The sequence below is a fragment of the Vombatus ursinus genome, unplaced genomic scaffold (genome assembly GCF_900497805.2).
Source record: "Vombatus ursinus unplaced genomic scaffold, bare-nosed wombat genome assembly UNPS02011334.1, whole genome shotgun sequence".
Taxonomy (NCBI): domain Eukaryota; kingdom Metazoa; phylum Chordata; class Mammalia; order Diprotodontia; family Vombatidae; genus Vombatus; species Vombatus ursinus.
Window position 1 is genome coordinate 8,254,492 of NW_020951112.1, and position 18,290 is coordinate 8,272,781.

At 42.7% G+C, this 18,290-nt stretch overlaps 1 protein-coding gene across 5 annotated transcripts in view; it reads left to right on the top strand.

The window, feature by feature from the left end:
* The window catches only part of NTN4 (netrin 4), a 225,053-nt gene that overhangs the window by 163,798 nt on the left and 42,965 nt on the right, over positions 1–18,290 (top strand). For all 5 annotated transcript variants that reach the window (XM_027855752.1, XM_027855754.1, XM_027855750.1 and 2 more), the window contains exons 4-5: positions 10,234–10,360; positions 15,499–15,687. In XM_027855752.1, coding sequence (XP_027711553.1) covers positions 10,234–10,360; positions 15,499–15,687 — 316 coding nt within the window. The remainder of the gene's footprint in view (positions 1–10,233; positions 10,361–15,498; positions 15,688–18,290) is intronic.

Here is an 18,290-nt window from a genome sequence, read left to right on the forward strand (position 1 = left end):
ATGAAGAGTCATGTTATTACATTGTTGATCATGTTTTTTGTCCTGAATAAAAAGAGCAGGTTTCAACAGACTAGCCTATTATTGTAATTTATATATTTTCACGCATAAGATATTTTCTTTAAAAGGGACACACTGCCTCTTTTAAAAATATTTTTCCCCATTTATATCATATCCAAGTTACTGGTTAGATATTTCCTAGTTTTAAATAATTTGTTCTCATAAGATGGCAGTTCATGAATTGCTGAAGTCATCCTTAAATAGGCGTTTGGTGGTGGGACTTATAAATAAGGCACCATTCCCATCTTCCATTTTTTGAAATTCTAATGTTAATATAGAGTAAAGTAATTGAAATTTTACATGGAATTCCAAATTATAAGATGATGAATAAAAATAACACAGAATAGAGGCTGGTGCAGTAATAATATGAATTTATGACCTGATGTTATATGTTAAATATGTTGCTGAAAAATTGGTTATAAAGCAAATAATATATTCCCATTCACTTCCATTATAGTTTTCAGTAGGGCAAGAACAGGTGGGAAATTCAGCAAACATTTGAATCTGAGCTCTTTGTGTCTTCCCTGGGCCTCAGTTTCCTTATATATAAAATAAGGGGATTAGTCTAGGTGGCCTCTGAAGTCTCTCCAGCTGCAGAACTGGGATCCAGTGATCCTGTGATCTTTCCCAGAAAAGATCTAAGAAACTTATTCCATGTCCCTTCCTAAAAGAATTCTGTCAAATTCTCCAGGAGCACAGATCACATGAGCTCCCAGCCTTTACAATCCTATTTTGGTGAATTTCTGTAGCATAAATCACCATCAAAAAAATAGGTGACCTATCTTGGAAGCCAGAAGGCCATTGCTTTTAACACTGTTTACTGGCTGGAGAAGTCTTCATTCTGGTTCAAGGCCAGTCTGGAAAGTGGAGTGGAGTAGGGAAAGAGAAACATGTGCTATAATGTTTGAGAAAGACAGATTGCCATTTTGGGGGACAAATCTCAATGGCGCCCATGTCCTAGGGGTTAGAAGGGAGAACTATGCACTTGTGTTTGCTTTTTATGGGATACTGAATACAATCCTAACCGGTGGGGTGTGAGGTTCATTGCAGAAGCAGCCGCGTGGGACTGCTGCGCCTCAGCTCTTCTTCTCCACTCAGTAACATAGTTCCTCCCACCCTTCAGTGCTTACTCATAGGAAAGTTACCCTACCCTCACCTGCAGACTCGGGCTCAGAATTTTAAAGCTAGAAGGAACATCTTAGAGGTGATCTAGCCCAGCAGCCTGATATTACAGATAAGGAAAGTGAGACCCAGAAAAGCCAAATAATTCATCCAAAACATACATGACTCTTTCATATAGCCTCTGTTATCAAAGTAGCTGAGTATAAATAAACATATCGTTGAACAAGAGGATCTCATTTCTTTACGTTAGACTTCTGGTTACTGGTTACTCTGGGCACAAGCTTGTAGGAGTCTCTGTATCATAACAGTTATAAAAAATACCTGAGAAGAAAGTCTTATTCCTAGAATCTTGTGTTAGAAGGGACCTTAAGAGACCTTAGAGTGCAGCTTCCTACAATATACTTTATAGGTCATTTTCTAGCCTCACTTAAAACGCTTCCACTAGCAGAAGGCCCTCTGTTTTACTAGGCAAATAATTTCAGTTTTGAACAATTTTATTCGGAAGGTGCTTCCTAATGTGGAGAGAAATCTGATTCCTTTTAATTTCAACCCATTGGTCTTAGTTTTGCCCTCTGAAGCCACAGAGACTTAAGTCTAATCCTTCTTCCACTTGACAGCCCTTCAAATATTTAGAGATAACTATCAACTCTGTGCCCCCCCAAATCTGTCAACCTCATATCTGCCCCCCCCAGCCTTTTTTTCCTTCAGGCTAAATGGAACCATTTCTTTCAACCAACCCTCATATGATAGGGTTTCTAGTCCCCTGGTTGCCTTCCTTTGGAATGTTCCTATTTATCCATGTCCTTCCCAAAATTGGGAGCCCATAACTGAACACAGTATTCAGCTATAATAGTCGCCTCTTGCAATGGGTTCTCATGACTTTCTATTCTAATCAGACTAGCCTAATTGCTGTATATAATATCCCCACCTCCATGCCTTTGCATAAGGAGTCATCCATATCTGGAATACCCTCTTTCCTCACTTCTACCAGAGAATCCCTGACTTCCTTCAAAGCCCAGCCTCACTACCATTTCCTTTTTCTTTTTTTTTCTTTTTGGTGAGGCGATTAGGGTTAAGTGACTTGCCCAGGGTCACACAGCTATTAAGTGTTAAGTGTCTGAGGCTGGATTTGAGCTCAGGTCCTCCCGACTCTACGACCAGAGCTCTATTCACTGTGCCACCTAGCTGCCCCCTCACTACCATTTCCTACAAGCCTTTCCTTATTCCCCCAGTGGCTGGCATTATCTCCCTCTTGAAATTACTTTGCTTATACTTAGGCAGGAGCAAGTTATATCCTCCTAGCAGAAGTTAATCTCCTTGAGGGCAAGGCACCCGCATGTAGTTGCTTCCGCAGTGCTTGTTGAATGGACAATCTAGTGGTAGTCTGACAAGAGCAGACTACTTTGGGATGCTTACCTCTCTTGCATGGGACACCAGTCAGTAGCAAGCAACTATACTGGATTTGGGCGGGGAAACTTTTGACATCAACAGAAAAGAAGAAAGAATCCCCACTCTAACGGGGGCTTAAAGAACTCACAGAATATAAAAGAACGTTGGTGACAAAAAGGAATTGCAATCTGGTCATTTAAGTAGATCTGAAACCTTGCAACTCTACAGATAGGCACAGGAGTTCTTCTTCTGTAGTTATACTTAATCAGGCCAGTCCCAAGCATTATTTACTTAACCCCATTAGCCTGATCCTTCTCTAGTCATTTGTGGACCAAGTCAGATCAGTTTAGTATACTCATCATCTCCTCTTCTTGAAGTGTCTTTTTTTTTTCAATGAAGACCTAGTTTTACTTGCACATTCTTCACGAGCATCAAATAGTGGGTGATCTCTCAAGCTTGAACAGCAGTAGTTGTATCGCTGAGGAAGGATTTCTTGGTTTAAATACTCTAGGTAATGATTTACAGCTATTTTTGGTACCTTGTCAAAATGATAGCTCCCTGAATTTTTCTGTATGCAAAAAAATTTGCTGGGCAGACATTATTCAGACCCTGGGAGGTTTCTCCAAATCCTCAGCATGTGGGAGCAAGGGAATGCTCTGAGGTCCTCCCTGGGGGGTGGGAGTGGGGGAAGAGGGAGGGAAATGACCCGTCTTCAGCATCTCGTGATACGTGTGAATGTTTGATGAGGTGACCCTCAATGTCTGGGATGTTTATGGCCTCTCAAGCCTGGAATTCATAGCCTAAGACAAATGCTTAAGCAGAAAGACACTAGATAAATCCGAGATCAAAAATGGTACAAGGTGGAGATAATAAAAAGAGTCAGGTACTTTTTAAACCCTGATTACCATTTTTATGCCTTTGGAGCCCATTCACAATCCTAGGGCATAGACTGGAGAAAAGAAGTGGAAAAGAGAAGTGTGAGAGAGCAACATAAAGGAGGACCAGAGGAAGAGCCAAAGAAAGATGTGTGTCACTCCCATGTTCGAAAACTTTCAATGGCCCTTCACAAGAAAGCCCCACGTCCCTAGTTTGGTATTCAGGGCCCTTCATTCTAAGCTAACTGTCTCATTCATTCTAAGCTAACTTTCCAACTTCTTCTCCAGTTGCTCAACATAAACTCTCAGCACTAGCCAAATACTTTTTTTTCCACCTTCATGCCTTTGCTTTCTTCATTCCTAACAAGCAGAATGCACACTGTCCCTTGCCCCACCTCCCTTCTTTGCTGATAGAATTCCTACCCGTCCTGCAAGGTCTAACTCAAATTCTCTCTCCTCCGCCAAGTTCTCCCTTTTCCTAACTGTTCTACTATTCTTTTTCTTCATTTATTTGGACTTTAACCCCTTCTTACTTTGTGTTGTTAAACTTTTTCTTGCATATGTATCTTATTTCCTCTAACTGATCATAAGTTCCTTGTGGACAGAGTCTGTGTCTTGATACTTCTTTGTATTCCCCACAGCATCAACCATAGTCCCTTGTACTTAGTTGTTAATCAGTAAGTATTGATTGATTGGTTTTAGTCAGCTGATGGGGGCAGGGGCAGATGCTGCCAGCCATTGTTGGAGGTATGGCACTCATGCGTTAAATTACCTAAAAGTAAGGAGATTGAGGAAGAGATCTATAAGGTCCCTGACAACAGCAAGTTCTATAAACCTCTACTACTATACAAGAGCATAACAAAAATTCAATTAATATTTATTACGTGCAAAGTAGAGGCAGGGTCTGTAGTAAAGTCAGGAGATAACCTAGGTTCAAACTCCACCTCGGACATTTATTGGCTCCATAACCAGGAGCAAATCATGGGCCCTCCCTCAGCCTAGATTTGCACATCTGTAAAATTGGACTATTTTAGTACCTCACAGGGTTGGAGTGAAGATCAAATGATTAGTGCATGTAAAGTTCTCTAAACCTTAAAGGATCATACAAATGTCAACCATTATTACTTCCCCTTCATAAATATGTCTTCTCAATAGAAAAAAACCACCTGATTCCACGGCAGATTCTGTAACAACAGAATATAATGCGCTCTCCAGTTTACTTTCTTGTACTAAGATTTTGTTGTATCGAGGATTTCTTGTAATATGTGTCAAGGTGCTATACTGATGGGAGGGAAGGAGGAACCCTAGAGCTGCACTTGAGACAAAAGGCAAACCAGCCTGGTCTGGGGTCACTTATCAGCATGAAGATGATTTCCCACTCTAACAAAAACCAGGTCCCCTGAGTACTCCCTGAACAAAGAAGGGCCTGGCTCAAGACTTCAGCTTTCCCTAGAAACACAAAGGTGAGACACTGTTCCTGGGACCCAGATCCCAGTGGATCATTCAGTTGGAGTAACACTGATGCACACAAGTGGACAAGAAGGGAAGGAACCCCAGCACAATGGGAATGGGGGTCCCTGGTTTCCTCCTTTTTTTTGAGGACTCTGCTAAGCTGAAAAATAAGTTGCTCAGCTCTGTAAAAACAAGTTTCTCTGTCAGCCGGCCAGTCTCAGGCCCTTTCTAGAGGCAGAGGAGGAAGTCACCACTTGATTCGACTTATTCCAGCTTGGGTTGCTTTTGCTGCTGCTCCTGTCCTCCACACACCCCTTACTTCCACCATTAACCATTCCAGTGCAGTGGGGCTTTCCCCCGTCTCAGAGTTTGGCAGCTACTCAGTAATGGGTCCTATGCAAGAGGTGACCAGGAGCTCTCAGGACCTTTTTTATTAAGGGCAGAGTCATTCTCATTGCAGATACAGTCTGCCAGACACTTCTGTGGCTACATCAAGCAGCATAACAGCTGTGTGTAACTAACACTACAAAATAGTGTCGGTGGCTTGGAAATCGTTTTGTTATATAAATATTGCAGTTGCAATGGAATTTTAAGCAGTGAGATTTGACTCATTTCTCTAGTGACAGAGGGACTTCATCAAGATACTTGAGATACATAACATTTATTTATTCTATTTTTAATTCAACCTCCCCAGCCCTCTGCCACTCTCCTCCCTGTCACACCCCAAGGAGCATACCTGGCTCACCAGAAGAAGGCTCAGGAGCTCAGTACTCAACTTCACGCATACTTCATAGGGCATAGTCAAGCCTGAGCACATTGGGGGAGGAGGATTCCTTCCTGGTGATTACCCCCATTATAGATTCTTTATCTAATTTTCCCACCTCTATTAGCATGTCTTCCTGTGCCCTCCCTAAGCAATGTCCTCTTTGCTGCCCCGTCTTAATCATGATGGAGTAGATATGGTTTATTCTAGGAATTCTGACTCGAATTCTACCCAGCCATTTCAACAGATTTGACACAACAGAGACTAATTTTTAAAAGTGTTTATTAAGCTCCTCCTCCGTGCTGCCAGATCAAGGTGTCAGCATTGTGTTCTTGGAGCATCTCTTTTCCCTACCCTTTCTGTGGCTCTTCTCCAGCTACATCATCATGTCTTTACTATACCCAGTTCTTCAGGCTTAGACAAGGATTTCCACTCAGTCCCTTTCTCCAAGATTCTCTTCTGTTTGAAAAGAGCATTGAATAATCAAGCCCAACACAAAAGCATATGGTCTTCATTGAGCACGCTCCTGGTGCAGAAGTTCTGTGATGAGACAGATTTACTGCTCATTCCTGAGAAGTGAGAAACCTGAATGAAAACTGACCTAATAGCAATAACAGGTCCAAACACCTCTGCAGAAATTGAAGAAGGAAATACCTAGGCCTAACTTTCACTCTTCAGAAGCAGTTCAGCTTGGCAGGGCACTTTAGTTGCTAAAAAACATGAAAAAAAAATGGTATTGAGCTTGGGTAGACCTGTATCGAGAATGCTCACAAACCCATGGGCATATTGAAAAAATCATGTCCGAGAAGAGCTAGGTCCTCAATGTAACTTGGGTGTGGAGGACCTGAGACCAAAGAGGAAAATTCATAGCTTAGTGATAACCAACATTTATGCCGCCCTTTTTTTTTTTAGTCCAGAACTGTGATTCCATTGGTCTAGGGAACTCCCAATGAGATCATTGCCTCTATCAATCTAACAAGAGTACATGTGCTCTGCTAGTTTTAGTTGTAGAAAGTTACCTGGGACACTGAAGACTCAGATGACTGGCCCCAGGTCACACGGCCCCAGAATGTGTCAGAGGTGGGCTTGAACTCAGGTCTTTCTGCCTTCAAAACCAGCTGTCTATTGGCTGCATCTTGCAGCTTTTCATATACCACTTAATGGTTACATCAAGGTACTTTGACGTGGATTATCTCATTTAACCTTCACAGCCCAGCTAGTACTGATCAGAGGAGGGCTTGGCGCTTAGTCTGGAAGTCAGGTAACAAGCATTTATTGCGCACCAACTCTGTACAATCAAAATGTAAACAACAAATTGGAGATAATCAACATAAGCAAGGCACTAGCATGAAGGAGGATCAGGAAAGGCTTCTTTTGGAAGGTGGGATTTTAGATGGGGCTTGGAAGAGACCAAGGAAGCCAGGCAGCAGAGATGAGGGTGGAGAGCATTCCAGGCATGAGGATCAGGAAGTAAAAATGTATGGAGCTCGGAGTTGGAGTGTCTGGTGCAAGGAACAGCAAGGAGGCCAATGTCACTGGATGCCAGGGTGCATTGTGGGGAGTAGGGTATAAGTCTGAAAAGACAGAAGAGGGCCAGGTTATGAGTGCTAAACAGAGGATGTTATGTCTGATCCCAGAAGTAATAATAGGGAGCCACAGGGGTTTATTGAATAGGAGAGGTGACATGGTCAGACCTGTGCTTTAGGGAGATCACTTTAATAGCTGAGTAGAGGGTAGACTGGAGTGGGGAGAGACTTGGGGCAGAGAGAAAAACCAGTAGGCTTCTGTAATGGGGCTAGGATGAGGTGAGGAGGGCCTGCACCAGAGTGGTTGCAGTATCAGAGGAAAGAAGGGGCTATATGCAAAACATGTTGCAAGGAGAGCATTGATGGGCCTTGGCAACAGAGTGGGTGTGAGTAGTAAGTGAGAGAGTGGAGGATGACGCCGAGGTGGTGAGCCTGTGTGACCGGGAGGTTGGTGCCCTCTGTAATAATACAAATGTTAAGAAGAGAATCGAGGGGAAAGATCACAGGTTCAGTTTGGAACATGTTGAGTTTAAGAAGCTTATGGGACATGTAGTTCAAGATGTCCACCAGGTAGTTGGAGATGTAAAACTGGAGGCTAGGAGAGAGATTATTTGTTGTCATTCAGTCATGTCTAACTCTTCATGATCCCGTGGACCATACTATCCATGGGGTTTTCTTGGAGAAGATACTGGAGTGGTTTGCTATTTCCTCCTTTGGGTTAAGGCAAACAGAAGCTAAGTGATTTGCCCAGGGTCACACAGCTATTAAGTGTTTGAGGCTGTATTTGCACTCAGGTCTTTCTGACTCCACGCTTAGGACTCCATTCACTATGCCAGCTAACTGCCTCAGGAGAGAGATTGGGGTTGAATAAGTAGATCTGAGAGTCATTGAATCCCTGGAAGCTGATGAGATTGCCAAGGGAAATGGTCTAGAGAGAGAAGAGGACCCAGGACAGAGCCCTGAGGAATACTCAGCATTAAGGAATGCATCTGAAGGGTTTCAATTTGGGGTTAGTTCTTTTCACTGTGCTACACTGCCACTCAAGTGGTGACCAAACATGGCAATGGTGGTAGCTGAACGTGTCTAAAATATACTTAAGAGACTTTTGCAGCATCGTGACCATGTAGAGTTATATTATTGTTCAACCTCAGTCTACATTTCTCCCACTTTAACAAAACAAAACAAAACCAACTTTTTTTTCTATCCCTCGAGTGATAAAGGGACTGTTCATTCAACAAACAAATTTATTTTAAAAAATATATTATGGGGCAGCTAGGTGGCGCAGTAGGTAGAGCACTGGCCCTGAAGTCAGGAGGACCTGAGTTCAAATCCGGCCTCAGAACAGAGACTTGTCACTTACTAGCTGTGTGACCCTGGGCAAGTTACTTAACCCCAATTGCCTTAAAAAAAAAAAAATTAAGTGCTTGCTGCATATAGAGCACTATTCTAATTAAAAGCAACCAGAGAAACCCTTCATCACACAATACAATTACATCAACAGAAAATACCTTTAACCAGTGATATAATTAATATTTACATAGCACTTTTGCAAAAGTACTTTCTTTACCACAACCTGGGCAGGTATAAGTATTGCAAGTATTCACATTTTTCAGATGAGGAAAGGGAGAGAATGATCTGCCTGAGGTCAGACTGCTAGTAATTAATAGCACTAGGATAGGAATCCAGGTTCTCTAACTCCAGATTCAGTGCCCATTCCCCTCTGCCATGCTCTCTCTCCCTAGAGAGATGACTCAATCTCCTCTTATTCTAAGAATACCAGGAAATATCTTTGTTTTACATGCTATACACATTTAGATCAGTGATCCTTAGATCAGGGTAATTCTTGAGCCTAGCAGGTTTTTCCACATGCAATCTGTAATATATTTTTTAACCCTACAGAGCATATTATAATTATATGGTTCTTTGGGTTAATGGTGATTTCAAGTATAAATCAACATTTTAGCTATAAGGACCGCTTATTTCATGAAAGAGGTACCAAAAGAAAGAAAACTCTTAAGAAAAAAAAATCCCTGGGATCATGAATCACTGAGAGCTGTATGTTATTTTGAGAGAGCAATTTCCAAATTGAATTCCAAGGGTCCCCATCTCCCCTTAAGACCCTTTCATATGGTTTTGAATTTTAGGCCAGCAAGGATGGTCAGTAGATAGAGTGCTCTTAGACTTAGGGTCAAAAAGAGCTGACGCTTACTAAGTGTGTGACTCTCGGCAAGTCACTTACCCTTTTCCAGCCTCAGTTTCCTCATCTGTAAAATGGGGCTAATAATAGCTCCTACCTCCCAGGGTTGTCATGAAGATCCCGTGGCTCACAGGGAAGATCATAAGTGAAGTGCTTTGCAAATCTTAAAGCCATGTAGAGATTCTAGCATTTTTTTGTTTTTTGTTTTTTGTTTTTTTGCCATCAGTGCTTGGTCTTAAGGGGTTATTCCTGTGTCCATTCAGAGCATTTCAGACATGCTGAAAAATGACTGCCCTCCACAAAGATGATTTCTGCTTCCTCTTTTGTTTCTGCAATTCCCTCCCTTTGTGATGCCTCTCCCTGTCTTCCCTGCCTCTGGAAATTTTAGCTTTTCAAGGTCATTTCTGCTAGCCATCCTTGGCTATCCCAGCCTCCTCAGAACTCTCCTAGCACTTCTATAGCAATAACAAAAACGTGTATTTCTTTATATCACCCAAGCCTAGTACCTTCCCCATAGTAGATACTCAGTAAATATTTTTTGGTTGGTTTGATTACAGATCTCTCAGTTAATTTGCCTCAGGATGCCTTCAGTATATGCTAAAAAAAAAAAATGCTATGTTTGTGACTTGCAAGTTAGGACCACACATCTAACAATCAGAAAAAAAAAAAGTGTTATTCAATCTTCAAAAATCCCTGAATACACTGAACACAGGATCTGCTAGGATTGCAATTAATCCTTCAAAGTAAATAAACATCAAGAGGGGAGAGCCAGACCCTGTGGCCTAGATTGTGGGAAGCCCTGTCTTCCCTGGCACCCCCTGCAGTCATGGCTCTGGTTTATTTTTGTTCTAGGTGCATGGAAAGTGTACGTGCAGGCACAACACTGCAGGCTCTCACTGCCAGCACTGTGCCCCCCTCTACAATGACCGACCCTGGCAGGCTGCAAACGGCAAGACGGGGGCCCCGAATGAATGCAGAAGTAAGTAAGTGACAAACCCCAGACACGCAGAAGCCTTCTCTGTACCACACACTCTTTCGGGGACACTTGTCTCCTGAGTCTTCGGAGGCAACAGGGTGGGAGAAGACAGATGGTGCTAGCTTCTTCCAACATAACCCGCGGCGCCCCCCCCCAGCTGAAGCATCGGCCATTGAAAACTGGCACTGTTTGTAAAGCTGCCAGGGTGCCCGTTCTGCCAGGAATGGGTGACTTTGTTAGATCCTCTGCGGGAGCTCAGCGCTAGTCCCATGACCTGCTCCTCCCCTGCACCTGAGCCTCACAGATGGATGGTCTTTCAGCACATTAGAAGTGTACCACTTCCTCAATCAAAAACTCTGACATAACTTTATGTGGTCATAACCTTCTGTCATCTCTCTTTATGCCTCATCCCTCCTAAACCTGTTTTTCATGTTCATCGAAATCTTCAATCCTTTCGCCTCTCTGTACTTTCTTATGGAATTATCCCAATTTTCCCTTAACATTCCTCCCTTCCAAATCTCAAACCTGTGTTTCACCAGTTCAACTCTACACTGTCATCTCCTCTCAGATCTCTTGACATCATTCTGCACTCTCTCCTCCCTCCTCACAGTTTCTGACAATGAAGCCCTTTCCTTGGTACATTAGCCCCAGGGATCTTATCTCCTTCTCTCTTCTGCAGCAAATTGCAGCCTCAGTCATCTTTTTTCTCTAGTTTCCAACCTTGATCTTTCCCCATTGTCTCCAAATACACCCAAGGTATTCCCCCAAGGGTCTGTCCTGGGCCCTTCTCTTCTCTCCCCACTCTTTCTCCCTTGGTGACCTCATCAGTTTCCTTGGGTTGAATGCTCTCTCTATGCCAATAACTCCCGGATCTGTATATCTGGATAGTCCCAGTCTCTCCCCTGGGCTTCAGTCCCACATCAACAATTTCCTATTAGGCTTTTCAAACTGAATGTCTTGGAAACATCTCAAACTCAATACACCCAAAACAGAAAGGATTCTCTTTCTTCCTCCAAGTATGATTCTCTTCCAGACACCCCTGTTTCTTTTGAGGACACCACCACTCTTCTAGCATGCCAGGTTCGGAACCTCAGCATTATCCTTGACTCCTCAGTCCCCCTCACTGCACACATCTCATCGTTTGCCACATCTTGCCATTTCTATTTTCACATCTCCAGGGGGCAGCTAGGTGGTACAGTGGATAGAGCACCAGCCCTGAAGTCAGGAGGACCTGAGTTCAAATCCGGCCTCAGACTGAACACTTGACACTTACTAGCTGTGTGACCCTGGGCAAGTCACTTAACCCCAGTTGCCTAAAAATTTAAAAAAAAATACAAAAACATAAAAAAAAAACCATAAAAAAAAGATTTTCACATCTCCCGCACCTGATGCTTCTCTCCACCCATGCAGGCTCTCATCACTTGTCATCTAGATTTTTGCTAATTTATCCTAATTGATCTCCGTGTGTCAATTGGTATCCCTTCCAATCCATTCTCCACACTGTTGCTAAACCGATTTTCCTTAAGCACACGTCTGACCTTATGACCACCCTTATTCAGTAAACCTCAGTGGCTCCCTGTCATTTCAGGGATACAGAATAAACCTCTTTATTTGGGTTTTAAAGCCCTTCATAACCTGGCCCTAACCTGTGTTTCCAGCCCCACTGCCCGTCATGGCTCCTCCAGCACTCTCCAGTTCACCCAAGCTGGCCCTGTCTCTGCTCTTCCCAAGAGCAGTCCCATCTCCCTTCTCTCTCCCTTTGTACTGGCTTCCCCCATGCTTGGACACCCTCCCTTCTGCTCCATGGAACCCCTGTTCTCCTTCAATTCACAACTGAAGCACAACTTTCTAGTGAAGATTTTCCTCATCCCTCCCCAATTGCTACTGTTCTCCCTACTTTATACTTAAGAATACAGGTACAGATGAGACCTATAATTTCAGAGTATAGGGAACTCACTCCTTGGTGATGAAATTTCCTCAATTAAGGCAGATCTGCCGGGTGGTACAGTGGGTAGAGTACTAGATCCAGAGTCAGGAAGATCCAAGTTCAAATCCAGCCCCAGACACTTATTAACTGTGTGGTCTTTGGCAAGTCACTTAAATTTCTTTCTTCCTCAGTTTCCTTATCTGTAAAATGAGGATAATAATAGCATCTACCTCCCAGGGTTCTTTCATAGGTAAAATGTTATAATGTTTTAAAAGGAAGTGCTATGTAATGCTAATTCTTGTTATTATTATTACTTTACAATTTATAGTTCTATAGGATTTCCTAGGACATTGAGATATTAAATGAATGATCCAAGGTCACACAGTCAGTGTGTCTTAAAAGCAAGTCTTGAACCTACGTCTTCCTAGCTTTGAGGAGAGTTCTCTATCCGTTGCCTCTCTCATTGATTTCTATTTATTTGTGTGTGTTCTTTTTTAATTTGTTCTGTTTATACTTATTTTGTACTTGTTTCCACCCATGAGAAAGTAAACTCCGAAAGAATGGGGATTGTTTCATTGTATTTATATCCTCAGGCCCAGCACAGTGCAGGATACTTCAAAGGCTCTTATTGAACACTTTTTGAATTAATTGATTGGTTTTGTAAAGCAGGCTGGCTAGATACATGGAATCACTAGCGGTATGTGATCACAGCTGCTACAGCATCCCAGACAAAGAAAAAGATTTCATCAAGGGTACTTTGGATGATAAATCAGATTCCAGATAATAAACTGTGCTACCTTCTCTGGGCAGCCATGAGTGAGGGTGCACTTCCCCAGGGAGAGTCCTGAGAAGGTGATGGAGGAGGGGGCCAGGGAGGGGGTGAACCATGAAAACTCCAACCATGTGCTTGCAAAAGTGGAGCAATTTCACCTCCAGTTTTTCAAGCTTAGTCAAACTACTGTACTTTTAAAAATATCCTATAGATTTTATAATCCCTAGGGAAAAAAATCTTTTTTTTTATTATTTTTATTAAGGGAACTCTTGATCAAGGTCATAGATGAGCAGCCTACAGCACTGGTTAATAACACATAGAGACCAAACAGGATGATTACAGAGACCTGGGCAGTTTGCCAGCTGCTGACATCTCTAACTAAAGCATTCATTCTAGGCCATGACTATGAGCTTGAAGACGAGGGTTATGATTCCTTCATGCTTCCTCTATAGTCGGTGCTAATTTCTCTCTAGGGAATTGAATTAACACTAAAAATCAGACATACTCCCGTAGGCAGCCTGACCTTCATAGATTTATCCTGCGTATTCTCCCACAGGAGAGAAAAATCCAGGATGCATTCATCAAACATTTATCAAATGCCTATTATGTGCCAAGTACTGGCATAGATATGTGGGACAAAGACAAAAATCAAACAGTCCCTAGTGGTTCCACTTTTGCTCACTTTGTACCCTAGCCCTCACAACGGTTCATTGTGACCAAGTGCCCCATCTTGTTAGCCTAGTACTAATACAGAGTCCTGTCTTGTTCAGCTGTTCTTATATTTCTCTCTTCCTACCTTGTCCTACAACCCTGAGGCCTTATTCTCACTGGGTACTGAAGCCCTGTCCCTTGCACCCAGTCCCTTGGGCTAGCTCCTTGTTTCCGGCTGCTAGATCCCCCCCTGCTGATTGCCTGCCTGCTTCCTGCTACTCACTGCCTTCCACCTGGATGTGCTGATGCTGTACAGCCTGTCTGTGGGGATATTCTCCTCTCACCCAGTGTTACTCTCCCTGTGCCATTCCTCTGTCTACTTTGATCACTGCCTGTTGCTTATTGTTACATTCCCCAACCATCTACTTAGGCTCCCTCCTAGTGTTCGCTGCCAGGATCGCTCACCTTACTTTGGCAGATCCATCTCTTCTCGGAGTCCCCGCCTCAACCTGTCCCAACCATTGGCCCATCTTTTCAGGCATCAATTAAGGATATGACTCTTATTTTTGTGTATAAGAAATGTTAACAATTGCCCTTAACTATATAGCTGAAATCATTATGGTCGCTATATATGTTCCTTATCATGTGTTTTTAGAGTATTTTAAATTAAGAATCTGTCCCAGTACCATCATATATCAAGAAAACACTGAAAAAACAATGGCAAGAATATTTTAAAGCAGCATTGCAATCAATGAGGAAGTTTATATTTTTATTCTAAATCACTTAAAATAGTCTAGAATTTTTCCCAGTTTCCTAGAGTGCCATTCTGGCCCTTTCCATAGAAACCAGTTGCTCATTTAAGTCCATTAAGAAAAAGAAAAGAGAGTGTGCTTCTTGAATCTGTTGAAAGATAATCTATGAAATATGTCTAGGGAACTTAGTATTTGAGAGATAGGGCAGCTGGCTTACAACGGGAACTTGTGGTTTCTGAAGGAATTTGATTTCTCTACCCTGACTTCATACTCTGTAGCTACACCTCAGAAATTTTATTCCAAGAACAATAAGTTCTTATATTTGTTATACTTTGACCAGAACTTTTGGAAGTAATGCCTGAGTATTAGCTTAGGCTGATCCATATTCATCAGGCACCAGTTAAGCCCCTATATTCAAGGCATTGGGCTGGGCACCAAGGATACAGGGATGAAACAGATATGGCTCCTGCCCTCATGCAATTTATAATCTAATCTGGGAGATAGGGCATGCTTACATATGCGTATAATGCAAAGTAGATTATGTAGGCAAAGGAGAGATCCTGAGAGAGGACCAAATGAAAATTTGAGGAGAGAGCAATCAGTGGGTCAGTATCTCTTTCATAAGTGGTCATGTTGCATGGATTTTCAAGCTATCAGCTGGTTAAACTGGTTACTCATTAAAGCAACCAGAATGGGGCCAAGGGATGCCCCGAAACAGGCCATGATCACTGTAGGCTTTTTGCAGCCTTATCCTCATTGCAAAGAAGTGAGACATTTTGGTCTGTGGTGACTTCCTCTTTAATACAATTCTCCACCCTGGAAATTGGTGATGTTCTGCAGTTTCTTTGTTTAATGAATAAGTTTTAACTTTGTTGGTTTCCTTAGAACAAAGAAAGGTCTTGAAAATTTGGTGTTTTAAAAACAAGTACCCAGTTTACCTTGACTACCCCTTAATGCTCTGAATCTTGAAAAGCCCTATCACAGCTCGCACTTCTGTCTCATTTTTCACCATGTGCTTTCCTTCTCTCCTCTTTCCCAGCCTGCAAGTGCAATGGCCATGCTGATACATGTCACTTTGACAAGGATGTATGGCGAGCATCAGGAAATCGGAGTGGTGGAGTGTGTGACAACTGTCAGCACAACACAGAAGGCCAACACTGCCAGCGGTGCAAGCCAGGCTTCTACCGGGACCTTCGGAGACCCTTCTCTGCGCCAGACGCCTGCAAGTGTGAGTGACTCCTGGGGAAGAAGTGGAGGTTTAAAATGGAGAGAAGAGAAGTTGCCTTCCACTGTTTGTTGTTTTAGTCTAAAGGAGATGGAAGGAAGGAAGGAGGGAAGGAGGGAAATGGAAGAGAAGGGAAGGAAGGAAAGGAAGGAAGGAAGATGGGGACACAAATAAAAAAAGTCAGACAGTCCCCATGGAAGGTTTCACACAAGTCAAGTGAAAATGTCCTGTGGTCTTTAGGGCTTGGTGGCAAAACAGATGGTGATGCTTCTTTAGTGTGATTTCCAGTGATAGAATCCTCTCGGTTTTTTGATGTTAAACTGTGTGATAGTGCCAAAGACTGTGGTGGCAAGAACTTTCCTTTCTGCATCTTCAGTAGCCGTGGCTGCAGCCCCGACAGGAGTGGTTGCCAGGCTTCCTCTGCACAGGGAATCCTTCCTAGGATGATGGCTGTGGGCACAATGCTGGAAGCATGGCTGCTCCCAAGGCTTTGGCGTTCACGGTCCTGGGATGTTTTCTTCAGAGTCTGAATGGAGATGGTGGCCAAGATGGAGGTGGGGCTCTGACTTGCCTGGGACGTCTGGGGCCTTGCTGCTTCAGCCTTCCTGGCGTGGCTGCACTGCGCACGGCAGTTCGTTCACAGCTGGGGATGAGTAATATGAATAACAGGGTAAGAATAAGGACAGAGCCTCTGATTTTACTTCTATAGGAAACTCCCTCTTACCAGTGCAGGTTGGCACCTTCTCTGAAGGTGACTTCAACTCCTGGAGAGCTGCCGAAGGCATTGAGAAATTACACGTACCTGGCCTTGGATCATACAGTCAATATGGATCAGAGGCAGGATTTGAACCCAGGTCTTGCTGACTCCAAGCTCTACCCTCTACCCACAATGACATTCTGCCTCGTTCCTTCCTAACATTTTCATCAGACGAGAGCACCATTATGTAAAATAGCACTAGGAAACAAGGCTCAACTAAGAGGACAAAGAAAGAGCTAAGAGAGGGATATTGAAGGCAAAACTATTCAGAAATGACCCTCAGAACAAGAATAAGCCACGCCTAGCCATAAGCAAGGGAAAGAGAGCTAGGAGGGGTTTTTACATTTTAAAATAAAGCTTAATTGTATTTTAAAATGTAAAAACCATTCTTAGGTCACTAGCCACACAAAAACAGGCCCCAGATGTGGCCCTGGCCATAGTTTGCTGACCCCTGACTTGGCAGACTAATTTTTAATTAGGAAGAAGATTACAAACTGAACCAAAACATAAACAGAATTTAGTTGGTGAAATGGAAAAGGAAGGTTACTTGCAGATTGCTATTGTGTCATTCTAGTGTTGATCACTTAAAGAACAGAAAAGATTTTGCTTTCCCTGGGGCTTGACATTGTTAAACAATGCACTGTGGATCATAACTAACATGGGGTCTACCAGTCATTACTTTGTCTCCTAAAAATGACTGAAGTCTCAAAGAGCAATTGTGCTTTCTGCTGAGTTGTTGGCTTAAACCCAAGAAAGATAGTTAGTTTTGAAAAGAGTAGAATCCATGGAGATCCGTGTAATTTATGTGACATTACTTAAAACAGGTAGCTGTGAAGGGTAAACTTGGAGATGAAGCATGTCCATGTGAGTGTGTATATGTTGGGGGATAGAGAACCTGCAGAGCCAGCTCTGGCAGGGAGCCAGTGTGAGGCGGAGCTGTGGCCGGACTGCTGCACTACTGAGGATGTCTGCCCTGCTCTTTTCATTTCTCCCAGACTGGCCAAATGGTTAACAGCAAACCCTCAGCTCCTACAGAACAAGGATCGATTCGTTTTGGTTTTGTGCACTACCTCACACATTATAGGACCTTCATAAATGTTTGTGAATTGACGAGAATCACATTAAGGTTCGGTAAAAATTATTGTCCCCCATTTTAGGGTCTCTGTGGCCTGCTCCCCAATGCCCTCTGAAGGTAGAGAACAACATCACTCCTCTCTATTAGGCCAGATCTAGTGGCCATTGGGAGTGTCTTATTTTTAAGGCAAAGGCTTATTTTAAATTGAAAAGACCCTATCCCATTAGCAACAGAAAGGTCTTCTCAGTCATTTATGGGATCCTGGCTGCTGCCTTTTCCAAGTCTTATTAGTGTTGAAGGAAGAGGGGGTGAATAATCATTACCATATCCCCCATTGTAAAAAGCAAGAAGATAATGTGGCCTCCATTGATAACTACAATGTTACACGCCTTTTATTTCACAAGGGGCATGGAAAGACCTAATGTTTTTTAAAGGTTTGTTTGTAAAAGAGCATGCACAAAGGAAGGAAAATTGAAGAATCCACTAACGGATCCAACAGGGACAAAATTTATAAAAACAAAAGAAAAAATGCCCAAGCCTGAAAATAAAATGTTTTAAGTGGGAATTTTGCCCAAGTAATCAGGGCCAATAGAAATACCTTCCTTTGTGGGGTTGTTGTTGTTTTTAAACTAGAACTCTATTTTCAAGTTATGCCCCTAAATCCTAATTAATGTAAAATGGTCACCAACCCTAAGTCTATAAATTAAAAGATCCCTTATTTTAGTACACTTGTGAAAAGGGAGAGAGATAGGATAATAAGAATTATTTTGTCCT